Here is a 19,993-nt window from a genome sequence, read left to right as displayed (position 1 = left end):
CTTCCAGTTGTTCTTGTTTCTTTCTTATTTCCTGAGACGGGATTCAAACCCACAACCTAGCATTATGTGGCACACTTGCTAACCACTCAATCCCGGTGCCCTCCATCTCTGTTTCCAGAGCTTTTCATCATTGATACCTTTCTTATTTCCTTTTCTCTTTCTTAACTGGAAGAATCCAAACGCAATGACGGATAAATCATTGACGATGTCATACTTTCACCCCTGTGGATGTGACAATGAATGACTTTGCTGTCTCTGGTGAGTTTTTTTGGCAGGTGGTGTGTCGACATGACAGGCCCGCCCTGTCCCGCCCTGCCCCAGCAGATAAGAGCTTAGCATGGAGAATCAGACAACGGCGAGCAGGAGGGAATGAGCCATGAAGGAAATGGGAGGTGATTATCTTTTATTGTCAGCCGGGGGAGTAAGTGTGCAAATGACGACTTGCGAGGGTGGGCATCAGGGGTTCTTGGAAGGGAGGCGTGTGATGCTCAAGCTGTCATGGCATCCTGCTGATTGGCCTGCCGGTAATTAACATCTGCATATGCAAAGGAGTGATTCCGTTTGGGAAATATGCCAGGATTTCTCTCCTGAGCCCCGAAAGCAGCAGTTAAATTGATGAGTTTAGGTGCCCAGTCAGCAAAGGCATCTGGCCATGTTTCGGCATGAAGCTGGCACAGCTGGCATTGAGTCGGCACTGGCATAATGCATGTGGGCCGAACACGGCCCAGGAGTGGCAAAGGAGGCACTGGCTTGACTCTGGCAAACCAGATGAGGGCCAGTTGTGGAGTGAAGTATTTGGGCCAGAAATCAATTCACAACTCTGGCCCGTATATGGCCAACCAGTATTGAGCCACTCTTAAATGCCGTTTCAGATGTATTTTTTCAACACACAGCCTTGTTTTACAATTGCACACCGATGCGGAATTCCAATCACACACACACACACACACACACGCACACACACACACACACGTACACACGCACACAAGCACAAGCACACACACACACACACACACACACACACACACACACACACACACACACACACACACACACACACACACACACACACACACACACACTCACTCACACACACGTGCGCAAGGTTAAATCAGGCCCGCAGGATAATTTAAAAATGAAAAAAAGCATTAAAGACACAGAAGAAGGTGCTATTCACTGTTTTGACCAGAGAAGAAGACAACAGCAGCCTCGTCCAACAGCAGCCTCGTCCATCACTGAGACAGACCCATGTCAGCAGACGCTATCAATAGCCCTCTCACATTTACACATTTAATAGCAATCTCCTTAGTTTGGAAGGTGTAGGCAGGGATTACATTTAGATATTATATGCACGTGTAAATGGTTTAAAACTTCCTTTCTTTATAAATCTTGTTTAATCATAAAGTGCATTACTATATTTTTCAATACCAATAACTTGTTAAAGTTTGTACAATCAATGGGATGAGTTGCAATGCATATATGTGAATGATAAAAGTAAATTGCACATTTGTTGAAAGAAATGTAAGGTGCTTCATGAAATGTTTTGTAAAAGATATGTTCGTTAAATTTCAACATTTTCCAAATGTTCTTGTGTTTCTTTATACCAAACCAAAGGAAAGACATTTTTTTGGTTGTTTATAGCAAAGTATGGTATCATTTTAATGGTCTGGCCCCCTTGACATCTACCGAGGCCGTATGTGGCCCACCCTGTGAAATGAGTTTGACACGAGCGATGCACAGAAAGGCGTTTTGAGCCGAAAAAAACGACCATGTGTAGTAAAGCGTTTTTAGCCGAAACAAAAAAAAAACGACCATGTATAGTAAGGCGTTTTTAGATGAAAAAAAAAAACAATTGTGTGAAGTAAGGCGTTTTTTAGCCGAAAAAAACCCCGACCATGAATAGTAAGGCGTTTTTAGCCGAAAAAAAGGACCATGTTTAGTAAGACATTTTAACTCGGGGGGGGGGGGAAAGCCGACCATGTATAGTAAGGCGTTTTTAGCCGAAACCCCCCCCCCCGACCATGTATAATACGCCGTTTTTAGAGGAAAAAAACGACCATAAATAGTAAGGCGTTTTTAGCCGAAAAAAAAAACGGTCATGTATAGTCAGGCGTTTTTAGCTGAAAAAAAACCGACCATGTATAGTACAGCGTTTTTAGACGAAAAAAACGACCATCCATGGTAAGGCGTTTTTCGTAGAAAAAAACGACTGTGTTTTGGTGTTCTGAGCCTAATAAAATGACCATGTAGAGTAAGGCGTTTTAACTAAAATAAAATAAAACGACCATGTATAGGAAGGCGTTTTTAGCCGAAAAAAGGCCACGTATAGTAAGGTGTTTTTAGCCGAAAAAAAAGGACCACGCATCGTCAGGCGTTTTTAGCCTGAAAAAAAAAAGACCATGTATAGTAGGGCGTTTTTAGACGAAAAAACGACCATGTATAGTCAGGCATTTTTAGCCGAAAAAAACGACCATATTTCGTAAAGCGTTTTCATGAGAAAAAAAACAACCATGTACAGGAAGGCATTTTTAGCCGAAAAAAACGACCATGAATAGTAAAGCGTTTTTAGACGAAAAAATCGACAACGTATAGGCAGGCGTTTTGAGCCGAAAAAATGACCATGTATAGTAAGGCATTTTTAGCCGAAAAAAAAAGACCATGTAGCATTTTTAGACGAAAAAAACGATTATTTTCGTCTGAAAACGCCTGACTATATGTGGTCGTTATTTTCGGTTTAAAACGCCTTACTATACATGGTCGGGGGTTTTTTTTCGGCTAAAAACGCCTGATTATACATGGTCGTTATTTTCGGGTTAAAACGCCTTACTATACATGGTCATTTTTTCGGGTTAAAACGCCTTACTATATACATGGTCGTTATTTTCGGGTTCATACGCCTTACTATACAGGGTCGTTTTTTTTCCGGCTAAAAACGCCTTACTATTTTGGGTTAAAACGCCTTACTATACATGGTCGTTTTTTTCGGGTTAATCCGCCTTACTATACATGGTCTTTTTTTTTTTTTTAGCTAAAAACGCTTTACTATACAGTACATGGTCGTTCTTTTCAGGTTAAAACGGCTTACTATACGTGGTCGTTATTTTCGGGTTAATACGCCTTACTATACATGGTCGTTTTTCTCGTCTAAAAACGCCTGACTATACATGCTCTTTTTATTCGGGTTAAAACGCCCTACTATAAATGGTCGGTTTTTTTTCGACCACTTTTTCGCCACTGGACTACCGGGCTGCCCCCGGTTCAGGCATTTAGGCAATTTCTTGATAAAATTAAGGGAAGTGTAACTGGGTGGCAGAGGGATCGACTGGTTAGCACGTCTGCCTCACAGTGCAGAGGTGCAAGATTCGATTCCGGCGCTGGCCTTCCTGTGTGAAGTTTACATGACTTCATTTAGTGCATTCATTTTGCCATTAAAAGAAGAAATTTGCAATAACCTAAGAATAATTTTTAACCTGAAAATCTCAAAATTCTTCACAGTCTCCTCTTGTCCTGGTACACGGGATGCAAGACTCTTTAGAAACTTTATTATCATGGACAGTGCGTCATTTTTTGCTTCATTCTTGGCCTCTTTCTTAAGCTCCTCGTCGGTGAGGTTCTCCAGGAGCTGAGGGACCATTTCAATGATGCCACAGTCATGTGGCTGTGTGGGTTTTCTCTGGATACTTCGGTTTCCTCCCACATTCCAAAAACATGCGTGGCAGGTTAATGGAACATTCTAAATGGTCCTGACGTGTGAATATGAGCGCAAATGTTTGTTCGGTGATGTGTGCCCTGCGATTGGCTGGCAACCGGTTCAGGGTTGTACCCTAAAGCCGATAAGCAAAAACGGATGGATGGATGAATGAAAGTATCATGGATTAAAAATAGCCCGCACTTTTTATTGAGGAAATGTATTGGAGACAAAGTAAACATTTCACAAAATATCAACAATGAAGTATAGTATAGATAGAGGAAAACCAAAGTACAGTAACAAAATATTTTATATTCTGTGACATTAGGTGACGAGAACTGTATTGCTCCATCTACCTTTCTGTCTCATGTGAAACACCAGGAGGCCATCAGTCAACCTGCCTTCCTCATTTGCATATCAGGTCGTCACGATGAGTCCGAGCAGGCAAGCGAGACGACAACCGTCACACTCGCCCGCTGAAAGGTCAGCGGAGCTCAGCAAAGCACGAATAGCTTGTCACCAAATGTCAGTGGAAAAGTTTCTGTACGCTTGTATGCATTATGGAAACAGCTAATTAATGCCACTGGCGCAGCTTACTGTCACAGGACTTTGCGAGATTGCCGCTTACGTCAGCGGCTCCAAGTTGTTACCAAGGTGACTGAGTGGGCTCCCAATTCACAGCGATAAGACTCGAGCTACACCATACGTTGCTTGTTAGAAACACTAAGGTAGATGCTTATTGGGTTTACATTTTAGTGGCTAATTTCTTTTGGCACTTGTGACACAAATTACCATTGAAAAGTGTGAAAGTTTTGGCAGTGGTTAGAACGGTTGCCTCACATTTTTGAGGTTGGGGGTCCGTTGATGAGTTTGCATGTTCTCCACATGCTTGCGTGCCGAGTGCATGTCCGGTATTTGGTTTGGTTAAGACTCTAAATCAGGGGTGCCCAAATTTTTTGGATCGAAGATCTACTTTTCGATCAACTAAGCTCCCGGGATCTACCCTTACCGGCGAGCGCGCGCACACACACACACACACACACACACACACACACACACACACACACACACACACACACACACGCACACACACACACACACACGCGCGCGCGCACACGCACGCCATGATGAGAAACAGCCTGAAGCTGAGGCATGCGACGCACTTTTGCAGCCTGTTATCTATCGTAGCTCACACGTACCGTTTTAAAGTGCTTCCCTGGGCCCTCCTAGATTCCTATTCTTTGCCCGTGCCCCCTCGGTGAATTGTACACGAAGCAAACTCTGAATGAGAATAATGACGATAAAAGATAGAGCGCAACAGTTCTGATCACAAGCTGCAATTGCAGACTGCTGAGAGCTAACAACTTCCGGTGACGTAATCACGCGCCCTCGTAAATTCAAGATTTACCTGCTTTATTTTATTTTTTCAATATTTTTTTGGGTGAAAATGAGACTGATAAGATGATTAGGGTGCAGTGTACATTAACACAAAAAATATATTACTAACATGTACAAAGACACACAAATGGTTGTTTGTTTTTTTTCTTCTCAACACTCCTCAGATCTACTTGGGACTTGTCTTAGATCTACCGGTAGATCAGGATCGACCTAATGGGGACCCCTGCTCTAAATTGTCCATAGATGTGAACATAAGTGTAAATGATTGGTTGGCTCCTGTAAGCGTCGTGCGATTGATGTCGAACCGGCTTTAGGCGTTCGGTACTTCTCACCCAAAGTCAACTGGAATAGGCATCAGCCCACTCGCAACCATATAACGAAGATATGCGCTATGGAAATTGGACGTATGGATGGTGAACTCAAACCTCGTGTTCCCAGCTCGTCAACATAATTAATTTGAAATTCGCCAAGTAATCGGCCTAAGGATTCAACCTAGAATAAATGTAAATGGCAATGTCATCCTTTTGTGCTGACTGCTTGTGAAGGCATTACAGGGTGTTAAGTCCCCCCGTGGATTTGAAGTGGTCTCAGTCGAACAGGATTAGAAGCAAAAGGGGATTTGAACCCCTCTTGTGGAAATATAAGAGAACCGGGAGAAATGAAGTCAAGACGTAGAATGCAAAGGGTTAAACGTGGGAACATTACCCAGCTACAAACTTTCTACTTTTCTGAATTTTATTGGGTAGATCCCAATTTATGTCTTTTTGTCAATATATTTATATGTCACTTGAAACAAAGTGACATTTACAAAAACAAAAACAGGGTAATTACCAATGCTGTTTATTTCGTGCCACTCTAGTATACAGTATGTTAAAACATGGTAAGAATTGCCTGCTAAGATAATTAGCTCCAGAAAAAAAAAATCGAACAAAAGAAAATGAATGCACTTTTTAACCAGCAAATTTTATTCATATGTAACAACGGTATAAAGTGAATCCTTGGCTTGCAAAATAGGTGTGCTTCATATTTACAATAGGTACACAATAATATATTAACAGAAAAATCAAAGCAAGTTAAAAAAACAAAACGAGAGAACAACCGCTTTTAAATACCTTGATTTCTTACAATTTTCACAAGACCTTTATAAAATAACACAGACAAACAACCATTATTATCATTGCCAGTAATTATTATTGTACAGAACTCCAGTGTCGACAAACATTTCTTTTTATTTATTTTTTTACAAGGTGTGTCAAATCTTTTCAAACTCGCGAGTACGACAATGAGCAATCTATCAACAAACTGCAGAGGAGCATGTTGTTTGGCGGACGAATGACAGGAGCTAGCCAAAAGCACAACATCAGCCCTTTGACAAACTGAGAGAGTTAAAAAAAAGTGAGCTAAACATCTTTTTTGAAGCGAACAGCTCCGGGTGGACTTGTGAAGCGACAATCCAGATCTCACGTGACCATCGCAAAAGGAAGAACAAAGCAAACAAACAAACAAACAAATAAAGAAAAAAAACATTCTCCGGTTTTCAGTGTAGCTTGGATCCAAAGCGAGCAAGGAAGCACACTTGTTGAATAATCCATCCATCCATTTTCCAAACCGCTTGATCCTCACTAGGGTCGCGGGAGGTGCTGGAGCCTATCCCAGCCGTCTTCAAGCAGTAGGCGGGGGAGACCCTGAATCGGTTGCCAGCCAATCGCAGGGCACACAGAGACGAACAACCATCCACGCTCACACTCACACCTAGGGACAATTTTGAGCATCCAATCAGCCTGCCATGCATGTTTTTTGGAATGTGGGAGGAAACCGGAGCACCCGGAGAAAACCCACGCAGGCCCGGAGAGAACAAGCAAACTCCACACAGGGAGGCCGGAGCTGGAATCGAACCCGGTACCTCTGCACTGTGAAGCCGACGTGCTAGCCACTGGACTACCAGGCCGCCTTGTTGAATATTTACAACAAAAAAAGAAATCTCTGAGCGGATAGGTGCATTCAGCTATTGTATCTTTTTTTGAGGGGGGGGGGGGTGGGGGGGGTTTCAGGAGGCGCAGATGGAGTAGCGGGCCAAACTAAAAGCATGAATTAAAAACACTTGCAGCTGACCATCTCAGGAGGATGAGATGAATCGAAGCCTCGGAATGCATTGAGACGAACGTTTCATCCCTTGGAAGAGGAGAAGGCATTTAGGTCCTGTTTCGAATGATTAAAAAAAGCATTACTCTGTACAAGCAACGTGAGGTATGAGGAGGATATGTTTCGTATATGCTGAGGTCGGGAAGACTGATTGACTGATTCTAGTTAAAAACAAGAAAAAAAATTGGAAATGGATCACGAGCTTTACTAAGCGATATCATTAATGTTTCTTCAAGGACACGTGGATAAATTCGTTTTTAATTGCTCATATGCAAATATTTGGGTCTCTGGATGACCTGTCCACACATCAAAGTTAATCTTTAGTGTGTGATTTCTGAAACTGTTTAAGTGAGCTAATGTTCAGAATTTCTGCTCCGCCGTGATGCAACAGTCGCCGAGTTACATAATAGCCACACCCACATCGAGTTTCTGCGCCCATAGTTTAGCTACAAGCTGGGCAAAGCTCAGTGAAAGATAGCCGAGATTGAAAAGCCTGAGCGCTGGCATTTAGTCGCCAAGGTAGTAAAAGTTGTACTCAGCATTGTCAGCAACAGGTAGGCAGGGTGACCGAGTGGATCTTTTCAATGCAAGAGAATTGTTAAATGTACATTAGATGTTAGTTGGGCATGGATTCTCTAGCCTTTCTGTATTTTTACCCGACATGTGAGACCGTTTATTAAAATGGAAGTCACGTCCAAAAGTATCTTGTTTGCGGCCCCGCTCGTCTAAACATGGCATTAATATTGCATTTGTGGAATATGAATGAAGCAGAAAAGCTTGCAAACATCACATGACCAAGCCTGGAAAACAGGTGAGCCGTAACGGTCGTTACCTGAGCCCTTTGGTACAGAGATGTCATTTTCAGTTGACGGCAAGAGGCAGTACAAGTTGTACTGCCACTTACTGTACTTAATGAGCAGCCATTTTGCCTTGTTCTGTATAAAATGGCCGCCCCCTGAGATGGATAAATACAGTTGGATTTTGCTGAAGTCCAATTCCACAAACACAATATAAATCAGACTATTGTGTTTAGACTAGTAGGACACATAGAACAGATCATTGGAGAGATTTTTTCTTTTTTGGGGGGGGGTTGACTTCCCCTTTAAATTGTGAAAAAAAAAGTCTCCTTTGAGGTTCAGTAGAGATGTCCACTTCGACAAACGTATGGAGCAATGTGGACAGTTTTAGCGCATTTGAGTGTTTACACACTTTGCAATGTTACTTTTATTGGCGCTACTGTTTTACGAATAGGCCTTAACGTATTTATGCATAATGTTATGTCTACATGTAGAAATCCGAGGGATTTCTACATGGTAAAGCACAGACTGTAGCGAAAGGACCACATCACAGGTTTATAATGAGAAATGAGTAACCATACGCAGAGGAAGAGATCAATGTGACTTGCGAGAAAAAGTGTGCCAAAACAGACAGACAAACAAAAATGTTAGCAGGCAGGTTTTTGATGATAAGTTTGTCAAAAATTCAAATCTAATAATTAGAAACAACCAATACCATCAAGCCAAGATCAAAGGTATTTACAGTACATTGGTATGAATATTTATTAATGTACAAGGTCCCTTTTATTTATTTATTTTTCAATCTTTTGGGGTATTTTTTTTTACAAATAAATACATCCAAATAAATATAAAAATATATATGAAACCTAATCAGCTGTGGTGGATAGCTGGTCTCAAGTATGACGGCAGCATTATTTTCACATCGTTTGAAATGATTTCTTGGACCTATTATGAGTTTGGTGAATACATTTGCAAAGATGTAGAGATACAGGACTCGGTATTCAAACGGAAGTTGTCTGACATAGCAGAGAAGAAGAATGTCGCCACATTCCCATGCGCGCCCCTATTGGCAGGACATGGCCACAGCATCGCAGTCATCGCCAAGCCCTGACTTCCTCTTGCCTGTTACCTCTTCAGGTCCGGCGCAAAACCAGCAAGTCTGATCAAAGAGAAGCATCAAAGCAGGAGCAGGAAGATGAAGGGGAGTCTCCCGCCCATCCGTTCCCTCCTTCCCCATCATTATTCCCCGACGTCTGCCTTCGAACGGTGAGCCGGGCAACGTCTGCCTGAACCTGCTCATGCTCTTCTTCACCTTTACTTTGTTGAGGACGAATGATATTGGAAAAAAAATGGAGCAGGATTATATCTAAGGCCACCTTTCATAAGTGATGTCAAGACTATGTGTCATGAGCAAACACATTCAGCCCTAACACCAGACTAAGAATAATCTAAATTTTGCCTCTTTGAATTTAAATTAAATGCTTTAAGTCGGTGATCGTAAACCACTGTAAACATGGTTTGAACATTAAGGTGCTGTGAGACATGATCAGATGTGCCATGGGAAATGATCCAATTCATTTTAAAGTGCTCTATAAATACGGTTGAGTTGACTGGAGCAATTGGTCAGACAACAGCAAAGGTATTTTTGACACTGATTAAAAAAAAAATCTTTACTTTGTTTTCTAACATTTTTTTTTGTGTCAGTTACTGATAGTGTAGCTTGTCTACGTCCTGTGCGGGCAGCGCGGGATCGGTTCCCACTCAGTGACGACGTAGGTGTTAATTGTTCTTTGTCACTATGTGTGCCCTGCGACTGACTGGCGACCAGTTCAGGTCAGTTGTGTGTGTGTGTGTGTGTGTGTGTGGGTTAAGTAAATAAGAAGTGTTCATTTTCTTTTGTAAAATATGTGCCTTTAAGGCGATTCTGATTCTGATTCCGATTTCCTCAATACGGGTTGGGAAATTCTACTTTCAGCCATTTGATCTGCAAAGTGGAACCTTAATAGATTGGACATATTCCAGTGGATTCATGTTCTTTCCACGTATCTGTTTTATGTTTGGTTCCTAGTGTATGGGGGTTAAAGTAAGTTATTTTCAACTAAAAAATAATTGTGTTTCTGTAAGTTGATGCATCTGCGTTAGTGCGTCAGTGGAAAGTCTTATATGTTTTCAACAAAGTGAATAGGAGGGTTGGTAAAGCGCTTTGGACAACATATACGTATGTGTATATACTGTAGGTCAGAAAATATACCGGCAGATAGGAAGATTACTGTTGCCTTGTTGACTATCTGGAGTAATTCTGCAGAATGAGTCATGATGGTTTCATGATTATCTCCTTCCTTTGATGTCTTGTTTCGTACCTCGAGCATCACATCTCTTTACGCTAGCAAACCTTGGCGCAGCTTGAAGTTCCACTTTTAAAGCATTAACCGATTTTTGAGCAAGAGTCTTTTGGCACTCGGTCAAACAAGACCCACACATCTTGGCTTCTTGCTGCCTGTGCAGAGACGACGGCAGAGGTCCTATCAAGGCCTGCGACCGGTCAGCTCAACGTGTTGGCACTTGGATTGATCGTTTGAAAAGCTGACATATGTGATGTGGCACAGTATGCAAACAAACCACGATATGAAAACAGGATGCAAACGGAGGATTTTGGCTTGGTATGAGCAGCGATGCAGGGAACTGCTTAAATCTTGGGTTAGCTGGAAAAAAAAAAACGTCCTGGAAGCCCACTTCCATTCGTCCTTCAGGGAAAAAGAATATTCTACATTCACATTGGCCTTATCAACACTGCTACATTTACAGATGCATGCCGCCCGCCCTCTTCCTTCGCTCCTTGGTCCTGTACACTGTCTACGTCATGTGACTCTTTCATCCGAAGAAGAGTGTTGGACAACACCAAAATTTTGCGGTCCCCAGGTGCTGATTCCAATGATAACTGATCATATTTAAAAGTCAAGAGTATAAAAATAAAATCTGAATGCAGCAGTCCAGCATGAGATCTCGACCGCTTTTCTCCTGCACGCACGCACGCACGCACATACACACACACACACACACACACACACACGCACACAAGTTCCATTTGGACAATGTCCCAGGCGACGACACCAATAAATAAATAAAGTCCTGTTGTGGCCTTCCATGCTGGCATCCCTTTCCAGGTGAGGGGCTCGGAGGTCCAGGGTCATGTGCCATGATGGCGGAGTCTGAGACACAAACTAAAGCAAGCGTACGCCCGTATTGCACGACCGGTCGAGAAAGCATCGCTCCACAAGTCCTTGTCTGTTGCTCAGCTCTCGAAGGACATAGCGGCGATGAGCTGCTCCACCTTGTAGGCCAGCCTCTGCTTCCTGGCATGGTCGTCCTGGTCCAAGGCTGCCGTGATCTGTTCGGAAATATAAAGAGAAGAGATCTAGGTCCCAAAAAAATGGTCACAGAAGCCAAACCGTGTTTTCCATTTTCCAGAAGTGTCAGAAAAGAACCCCCCAAAAAAGCTGCTTTGTCTTTGTTGAGGAATATTCATCTATGAGCCTTTCACTTTTTATCCTTTGAGTCCTGTCGTGTAAATGCGACGTTTGTCAAGGTCCAAGCGTCAGCTTGAGACAAGAGCTGTGTTTGGTTCTCTCATCTTTCTCTTGCCTGTCAGGAGGAATCTCAATCAGGGTGACGGCAACATTCAGGGCAAAGGGTGGAAAAACAAAGCACGGAAGTGTGAATAGGCTTCTTTTTCTACATACGTTGATACTTCTTGTCACCCCCAGCTGGGGAAACTTTTGTATGAATAGAATCGTTTTTATTCTTATTCCAATTACATTTGGTTAACTTAACTGTTGAGAGGGTTCACATCTTGGCTCACACCCTCTGTGGAATCTTGGCAACCAATCATTGCCCTAACACAAACTTTAATCTATATATATATTGTGCGTCGTCCCGCACGCGGTCTGTCCTTCCGTCTGTCCCTTTTCAAAACGTACCTACTTCACCGCGCCGGTGCGCGCCGCCACTGCGCCGCTCAGGCAGTGGCTCACTACGATCGCGCGGGCATCTTAGCGAAAAAATGTTGTCTACCCACAAGCATTGCAATGAAATTGTTAGTTATTTAGTAGAGCTAAACATCTCTTTATTTTCGCGATAAGCAATGAAGATGAACAAAAAGTTGAACCAAGCAACAACACTTTTGTGGGCCGAAGGCCTATCTTACCAGCCTTCCGCAGGAACTAGCTGATGAGCCGCCCGGAGGGCGGCGAACCAGCTAGTGTATTTCTAATTGACTACAAGTATTCTGTCCCTGGAGCTTTACATCCATGTACTGTATAATACAACGCCGCACAGACACCAAACATGTAGGGCCACGATGGTCAATCATCTTTTCCAAATCTTTGGTTAAAGGTCAAGAAATTCTTAATTGTAACTCGAAGCATTCTTGTATTCGATTGAATCCTTTGCTCTTCTCTCGATTCCTTCAAAAGAGTTGTCCAATCATTTCTATGCAAAACAGGCATTGAGTGAACAAATGGAAAAATGGTAATAGAACATTGCTGTTAATTTTGAACAATTTTTTTGAAGGAAAAATGCTAGATTGGAAGATATATAGTTCTTACTTTCAGACAACTTCTTATTGGTTTAATACAAATTGTATGTATCAACTAATAGCGCTTATGGTATCGGTTACTTAGTATCCGTGACGGTGAGTACTAAAGAGTTGAGTACTCATACTGACATTGTTCTGGGAAAAAAAAAGTAGCAAACATCTCTAGTTTTGACTGAATCTTGTAAAACATGCCGCATGTTTGAATCTGCTGCTCAGAAGCTGCAAAACTCGACGTTAAGTGATCCGTCGAGAGCAAAGGGGCAAGCCGACTGGATAATGGACGCAAAGAGAGGAGGCATACAAGGAAGGAGGACGAGATAGAGCAGTGCGCTGTTCCAACGTAAAGGTCAGACCCCCAAAGGAGGAGCTGACATTAGAAGCAGTGAACGTTCCCATAAATGCTCCCTTTTCTCTTTCCTCCCTTTTATGTTTTCTGTCATCCAATTTGTGTGTGTGTGTGTATTGCCTGTGTGTAATCCTGCTCCTGTTTGGTATCCACATGATGTTGTGTAGTTGCTATCTCTTAAAACACATTGAGTCATAGAGAAACAGATCATTCAAACCCAAACAGTGGTGTTTTTTTCCCCTTGAGTTTTGGAAAACGTGACCCCCACTTAACATGGACCAGTGAAAACAACTGGAAACGACATGCCAAGATTGAACATGAATAATTATGTGTACTGTAAGGCTTCCGTTTTCTGTTGGTTTTATAAAAGGTCCACTCTGAGACCTGTTTCCAAATGCTGGCCACAACAGGAGAGTTTTTTGTTTGCGAGGCGGTTTTCAGCAGAACGCTTCAAGCAAGCAGCCCCTCGGTGTCGTTACTAATGAGACGCATTCATCCCAACCACCTTGTCAGACAGGCAAACGTCGACGTACCTCCACGCTGTACTTGCTGATATACGAGTAGATCTCATTCAGGGCGCTTAGCATGTTGAACTCGCTGGAGTGGAGTCGAGCCTGTTCGGCCAAGTAGGCGTTCATGTCCTGGTCGCTGATGGCTGGCAGCCTGTTGATGTCGGCGTAGTACCTGCGGGACAGCACTTGTCATCGTTCGCAACCAACAAAGTGAACTCGACATCCACTTTTAAGGTCCCAATTTCAGAGGCTTTCACCGTCAAAGAGTGCATTTCATGAGTCGGGCGCGCACAACGACGGAATGTGAGATGTGTAGGCCAGCAAAGAGAATCCAAGTTTGATGTATCCAAGAAGACTTTAACAAGAACGCATTGGGAATGGTGTGTGAACTATAAAGCTTACCTCTCTACCCAGCTCTTGTAATTGGGGATATCTTTAGCGTAGAGGAGCTTATTGGATGGGGAGTCTTTGCCCAGGCGGTGTTCAGAAGTGGAGCAAGAATCCATGAATGTCTGAGCAACCACAGACAGACAGGCGTCCGTGATGCTGCTCTTATGGATGTCAAACACAAACTGTGGGTTCTTGATCACGTTCACCCAGAAACGCAGCGGAAGGCTGGAGGATAGAGACAAAGGGACTGGCTAAGTGATCGCTCACTTTGTGGGCGAATTCTCTGTGTTCTGATTTCACAATACAAAAGGTGACTTTTAGGACCCTCGGTCTGCTCTCTTACCAGTTGCTCTTCCACGTGTGGCGGACATCCGTGTCATATATGCCGTGCTTGTCAGCTTGTTCGTCCAGGAAGTCGAACATGTACTTGATGGCTAGCGGCAGCGTGCTACCTCGGTGAACTGTACTGAACAATGTTTCGAACAGGTCGTCAACAAATTTTTGGAGCGTTCCCTGCGGGGGACATGAGAGCAGTAAGATGAATGACTTGCCTTAAAAGATCGGCCATCTAGTACACCCCCGCCCCAAAAAGAAAGAAAAAGCATGATCCCTGGGTTCATATATTTCCAGTGCCTACTTTGGTAGCGAGTAGCCTGGTCAGGTAGATCTCCGAAACCATCTTGCTGCCGCGGTCTCCTTCCTTTTGGTCTCCGTGCTCATGGTTCTTCACCAGGTGCCACACCTTTACACCACTTTCCAGATCCGGCGTGATCATGGGAGCGCGAGAACGCAGGCTGTCGGGACTGCCAGTGTAACGGAACGAAGAATCTGTTTGAAAGATGAAAACATTCAGCAGTTAGATATGTCAGTGCTATGCGGGTCCCCAGAAATGCACGATTTTGTGATACTTTATAGGCAAACCCAAGTAAAACCATTCAGAAGTGATGACTTGGCGTAAAACTATATTTACTGGTTGGCAGGATTCCGAACTTCTCTTATGTGTTATGAGAGTGATTTATGATTCTTTGTCACTGGTTTTGGACCGCTCATTGTTATTTTACCGTATTTTCCGCACTCTAAGGTGCGCCGTATTATAAGGTACATAGAATAGGAGCCAAAACAATGGCTGCGGTTGCATGAAGCAGCCACTAGATGGAGTTACACTAAAGGAATACAACACAATACAATAAAATACAGCTTTATTTATACAGAGCTTTTACAACCGTTGCTGCTGTAACAAAACACTTTCCAGAAACACTTAAAAATACTATGACCAAGAAATCAGAAGATTGATCCATCGCATTGGATTGAAAGGCGCACTGTTGGCTTTTGAGAAGCTTGACTTCCTTTAGGTGTGCCTTATAGTGCGGAAAATGCGATACTCTGGTATCAGCTTGCATCTTGAGAGGCAAACAACTTGAAGCCCTGTATGCCATTTGCTCCTACGTGTTAAAACCTACTGAAGTGATTTCCATTAGATCATGAGCCAAGGAAGAAACCATTAAATGGCTTTGTGAAGCATTTTGTTTTCACTTTTTGCCATTTGAGTCACTCTAGCATAAATAACAGAACATTCCATCCCGAAAGCGAAACAGCACAGAATGACCTCCACAAACGAGGAAGTAGAATACAAAAACAATATCGTTTGGGGGCGGCCCGGTAGTCCAGTGGTTACCACGTCGACTTCACAGTGTGGAGGTAACGGGACGATTCCAGCTCCGGCCTGTGAGGAGTTTGCATGTTCTCCCCGGGTCTGCGTGGGTTTTCTCCGGGTGCTCCGGTTTCCTCCCACATTCCAAAAACATGCGTGGCAGGCTGATTGAACACTCTAAATTGTCCCTAGGTGTTAGTGTGAGCGTGGATGGTTGTTTGTCTCTGTGTGTCCTGCGATTGGCTGGCAACCGATTCAGGGTGTCCCCCGCCTACTGCCCGGGGACAGCTGGGATAGGCTCCAGCACCCCCCGCAAGCCTAGTGAGGATCAAGCGGTTCAGAAGATGAATGAATATCGTTTGGCTCGGATGAGGTCTACCCTGTGTCGAGTGCCATTCCGTTTTTTTTTTCTTGTTTGTCACTGCATGGGCATGATCTATGAGCCAATGGCTAGAATATAGTGCCAGATTTGTTGAGTGGAATATGTACAGATGAGCTGGTCTTAAAAATACCACCTTATTACTCCTCTTCTTCCACAATGGGAGGAAAAACCTGCTATTACGTTCAAATCACGGCACTTAAAAACGTTGCTAAGCACCCAAAGGCCCCATTGTCCCTCAGCATGTCAACTGTGTTCTCACATTGCTGCCTCTTTGCTCCTTGGCGATAACACATCACTTTCTCAGTCACTAATTAGCAAGAGTCTCCCGGCACTGGGATCCCCGGAGATTTGGGATCTGAGCATCGCACGCAGAGAGAGAGGCGCTCAGTGAGGATCTCTCTCACCTTGCTTCAAAGGCTCAGATGAGCTACAAAGACCTTTTTTTTGCTGCCAATACAGCCACACAAAGTGTAAAAATATGACCGGGCGACATCTGGCTCCCCAAAGGGAACCAGGCCTCGAATGATACATAGGGTGGATAGCGGTTTTAAATCTTAATCGAGCTACTCCGTTTGAACACCTCTTCTTTTTTTGAGGGGTGGGGGTGGGGGGATTTCCTTCTCAAGGACACTGAGCTGGCTCAAAGTTCTCTTGGTATGGTGGCAGACTCATATCTTGATGGTGAGATTTTTGGAACATTTTTTTTGACAAATTGAAGAGGGTATACATTGAGTCAAGGCAGTGTGTGTCAAATGTAATTGGATACAAATCCATCAACGAGTGTTGAGGTGTAGCTTTGTAGGGTCATGATGGATGAGAGTGCACTTCCAACAACAGTAACAGAAGAAATGGAAGCAAGTTGAGTGCACTTGGTCCATTTAACCCCAGCAGCTGACTATACTGCTCAACAGCGAATCTAAATTAAATGGTTTTATGTGTCCCTGAATTAATGTATGATATTGGTTTAAAAAAAGCTTTACTTTCTTTTCTAAAACATAATTTTTTAGATATTTATTTATTTATTTAATAGAAAAATGCAGCATGGGCTAAACCTAACCCTTAATTAAATATATCTAAATACATTACTTAACATATTATAATGATAATAATCATGATTATTATTATTGCTATGCTAAAAGCCTGATGTGCTAGAGGGGGAAAAAAGAAGGGCAGAATCAGAAATTGCGAGCAAAAAAAAAAATCGAGTTTACTTGCATCTCAGATTATATACTGTAATTGTGAAATAAAATTGATGACCTGATATCATAAAATGAATTGATATCATAAAATTTAAGGTGAGACAGTTTTGCTTGGAACAATGCCACCGTCATGAATCATGTCACACGGGATATCAACATCCCTCCTGAGACCCCAATCGGCAATGATGTAGTGCCGTGTAGGTTGATGGTCTTGAATGTGCCCACATGATAATACATGCTTGCGTCAGTCATTTGGTCAGGCAATGTTGGCAGCAAACAGAAAAGAATACATACATTCATGCACATTTTGAAAAATTATTATGGTTCCGACGTCCAACTCACTACTTTTTAATGAACTGCTTTATAATTACATATATATCTATATATATTATTTTTTTTTCCACAAACACTGCATTTACTGTAATAACCTTACTAATGTGTAAATGTGTATGATTAAAATATGATATAAATATTGTCAAAGTTATTTTCGACAAAACATTTTGTTAATTGTTCTTGACTGATCTCAGTGTGGGTGAAAATGGGAAAATGTGGGTCGCTGGGTGTCAGCAGTTGAATAAACATTGATCTAGACATCATTGTCTATATATGTATCACGGCAGTCTGGACTCGGGGACTCACCATATCTACTGATGGATGATCGCGATATGCTCGCTGAGGGTGGGATGTTGTACGACGACGTCTGTTTGGGCACCAAAGCCACCACACAACGATCCGACACCTGCGTGGGCAAACACGAACATCTTCACATACGGTACATGTTTGCAAGCCACCTTCATATGGCTCAAAATCGTATTGGTGCACGAGATCTTTCAAAGGTCTGCGATTCATTCAGTTAAAATTCAATTAACATCCGCAGTTTGCTTTCAGTGTCACGGATCTCGTGGCTTAGAATAGCCCGTACGGAGAGCCCATCATTTAATAATACCCGCTGATGTCTTCATGTATTACTAACTCTCTCAAAATGTACAAGTAAAGAAGACATTACATAAGGCCTGCGTGAATAATCCAAACATATTCCCCCTTGTCATGTCTGTTCATTACTTTCAGGCAGTTTGGGGCATGGTGGCTGCACTTGACATGACTGCAGGGTGGGGGGGGGGGGGGGGGGGGAGAATACTGGCGAAGAATCTTGTGTGGATTTTGTATCCTTAGAGGAAAAAGTATAATGTCACCATATGGAGGAGAAGAAGAAGAATGTTAAGAGGGCAGAGGACATGTTAAGAAGTGAATTAATTCTTTTTCGCTAGCGCTTGGTCACAATGAGCTTGGAGCCGATCACAGCTGACTTTGGACGAGACGCAAGTTAAACCCCAGACTGGTCTGGAGTTCATCACAGGGCAATTGTAAAGGATCATTCACCCAAATGGATGATTTTGAGTCTTCAATTAGCCTAACACACAAACTTTTGGCAAGTGGTCCCCCAGAAGGCGAAATGTGCTCACCGACATGCTACCTTCCAAGTAGAAGTCAGAACTCAAAAAGCCTCATCAAAAAACTGATGAATATCAATCAATTTGATACGATCATGTTTCTTGACAGCTTCATTTTAGAGACAATGTGGTTTGGAATGATATGTCAGGATAGCAGAAGATGGACAAAGTCACACCAGGACATGCTACTTGGAAGATACTCAAATGGTTGTCGTGCCGATGTCAAAGCAACAACTTTGATGAATTTAAAAGATTGAAAAGTTGGCATGACAAAGGTGTCAGTAGTTGCCCGTCTTATCTGTGTTAAATGTTGCTCATTCTGCATCCATTACAGCCTGGTCATCCCGGAAGGGGGATATCGCCTATCTGCAGCCCCTTCTAAAGATTTCCCATTTAGCCCCAGATGCCCCCCCCCCCCTTTGCCGTCCTGGGGGTTAAGATCAGAAGAGATCGTTAATATTTGACAACTGCAGGCGTGTGAAGACATTTTGGAATTAAGGGCTATGTAAATACATTTGAGTCTGGGAAAACTCGAATAAGATATTTTTAGCGTGTCTGTAGAATTGTTTGTTCATTGATCTTAATGCCATCCATGGCTGAAATCTACAGTCAAACCTCGGTTTTCGACCGTCTTTGTTCTCAATCAAATCGTTTTTCGACCAAAAATTTTGAGTTTTTATACCTTGGATGACGACGAATTTCGGTTCTCAAACAAACTCAGCGTACTTGAATGCGTCACTTGACTCCTCTCGCCTTCCTTCCACGAGGAAGTGATGCTTCCTCGGGTAGACTAGGAAGTGACGCTTGCTCATGTAGCTTTCGATTGTGCACAGACGTGTTAATAATTTTTTTTTTAAAGAGCGTGGTTTCGGTTTTCGAACAAATCGGTTTTCGAGCAGCCTTCTGGAACGGATTATGGTTGAAAACCGAGGTATGACTGCAATGTATTGCCTTTGCATCTCGTTTCAAAGGATCCTAAATCCAATGTTGCTGTGTTTGAAATGAGTGAACATGCAAAACATGCACGACCCACCCAAAATGGGGCAAAGTACTACACGGCACTAATGTAAGTGTTGGGGGACAACAAAAAAGGGGCATCGAACTCATTTTTGTCATAGTTGTGGTGTCCTTTGGAGGGCCGTTTGAGCGTGTACTATGGCCTCATACCAAATCAATTTGGCTGCTCTATCAGCCACATTGGAGAACCTCATGAACCTGCGGCGGCACCTGAAGAGGAATCCTCAACGTTCTGGAGGGAAAATGAAACCGTGCCACTCTTAAAACATCCTCCCTTTACCCTTTCAATCTCGATCCACACAACTCTTCCTTATTTGTCTCCCCAACCTCTTGCATCCGCCTCCTTTCGGCCTGCTCTCTAATAAACCGACGGCATGGACCTCCCATGCTATTATTCCAGTGATGAGTTCCCTATGAAAGGCGTGA

General features: G+C 43.0%; 2 protein-coding genes across 5 annotated transcripts in view; one reads left to right on the top strand and one right to left on the bottom strand.

The window, feature by feature from the left end:
• pofut1 (protein O-fucosyltransferase 1) overlaps window positions 1-19,993 on the top strand; it is a 404,965-nt gene that overhangs the window by 13,940 nt on the left and 371,032 nt on the right. The gene's annotated exons all lie outside the window — the stretch shown is intronic.
• The window catches only part of plxna2 (plexin A2), a 195,841-nt gene continuing 182,975 nt past the window's right edge, over window positions 7,128-19,993 (bottom strand). For all 3 annotated transcript variants that reach the window (XM_052059388.1, XM_052059387.1, XM_052059390.1), the window contains exons 27-32: window positions 17,739-17,838; window positions 14,505-14,695; window positions 14,211-14,380; window positions 13,880-14,092; window positions 13,499-13,649; window positions 7,128-11,413 (exon numbers count right to left, since the gene is read on the bottom strand). In XM_052059388.1, coding sequence (XP_051915348.1) covers window positions 11,318-11,413; window positions 13,499-13,649; window positions 13,880-14,092; window positions 14,211-14,380; window positions 14,505-14,695; window positions 17,739-17,838 — 921 coding nt within the window. In that variant the 3' untranslated portion in view covers window positions 7,128-11,317. The remainder of the gene's footprint in view (window positions 11,414-13,498; window positions 13,650-13,879; window positions 14,093-14,210; window positions 14,381-14,504; window positions 14,696-17,738; window positions 17,839-19,993) is intronic.

This window comes from Hippocampus zosterae, chromosome 2 (assembly GCF_025434085.1).
Source record: "Hippocampus zosterae strain Florida chromosome 2, ASM2543408v3, whole genome shotgun sequence".
NCBI classification, from domain to species: Eukaryota; Metazoa; Chordata; class Actinopteri; order Syngnathiformes; family Syngnathidae; genus Hippocampus; species Hippocampus zosterae.
Note: the sequence above shows the minus strand (reverse complement) of the source record. Positions and strands in the feature narration are given on the sequence as shown.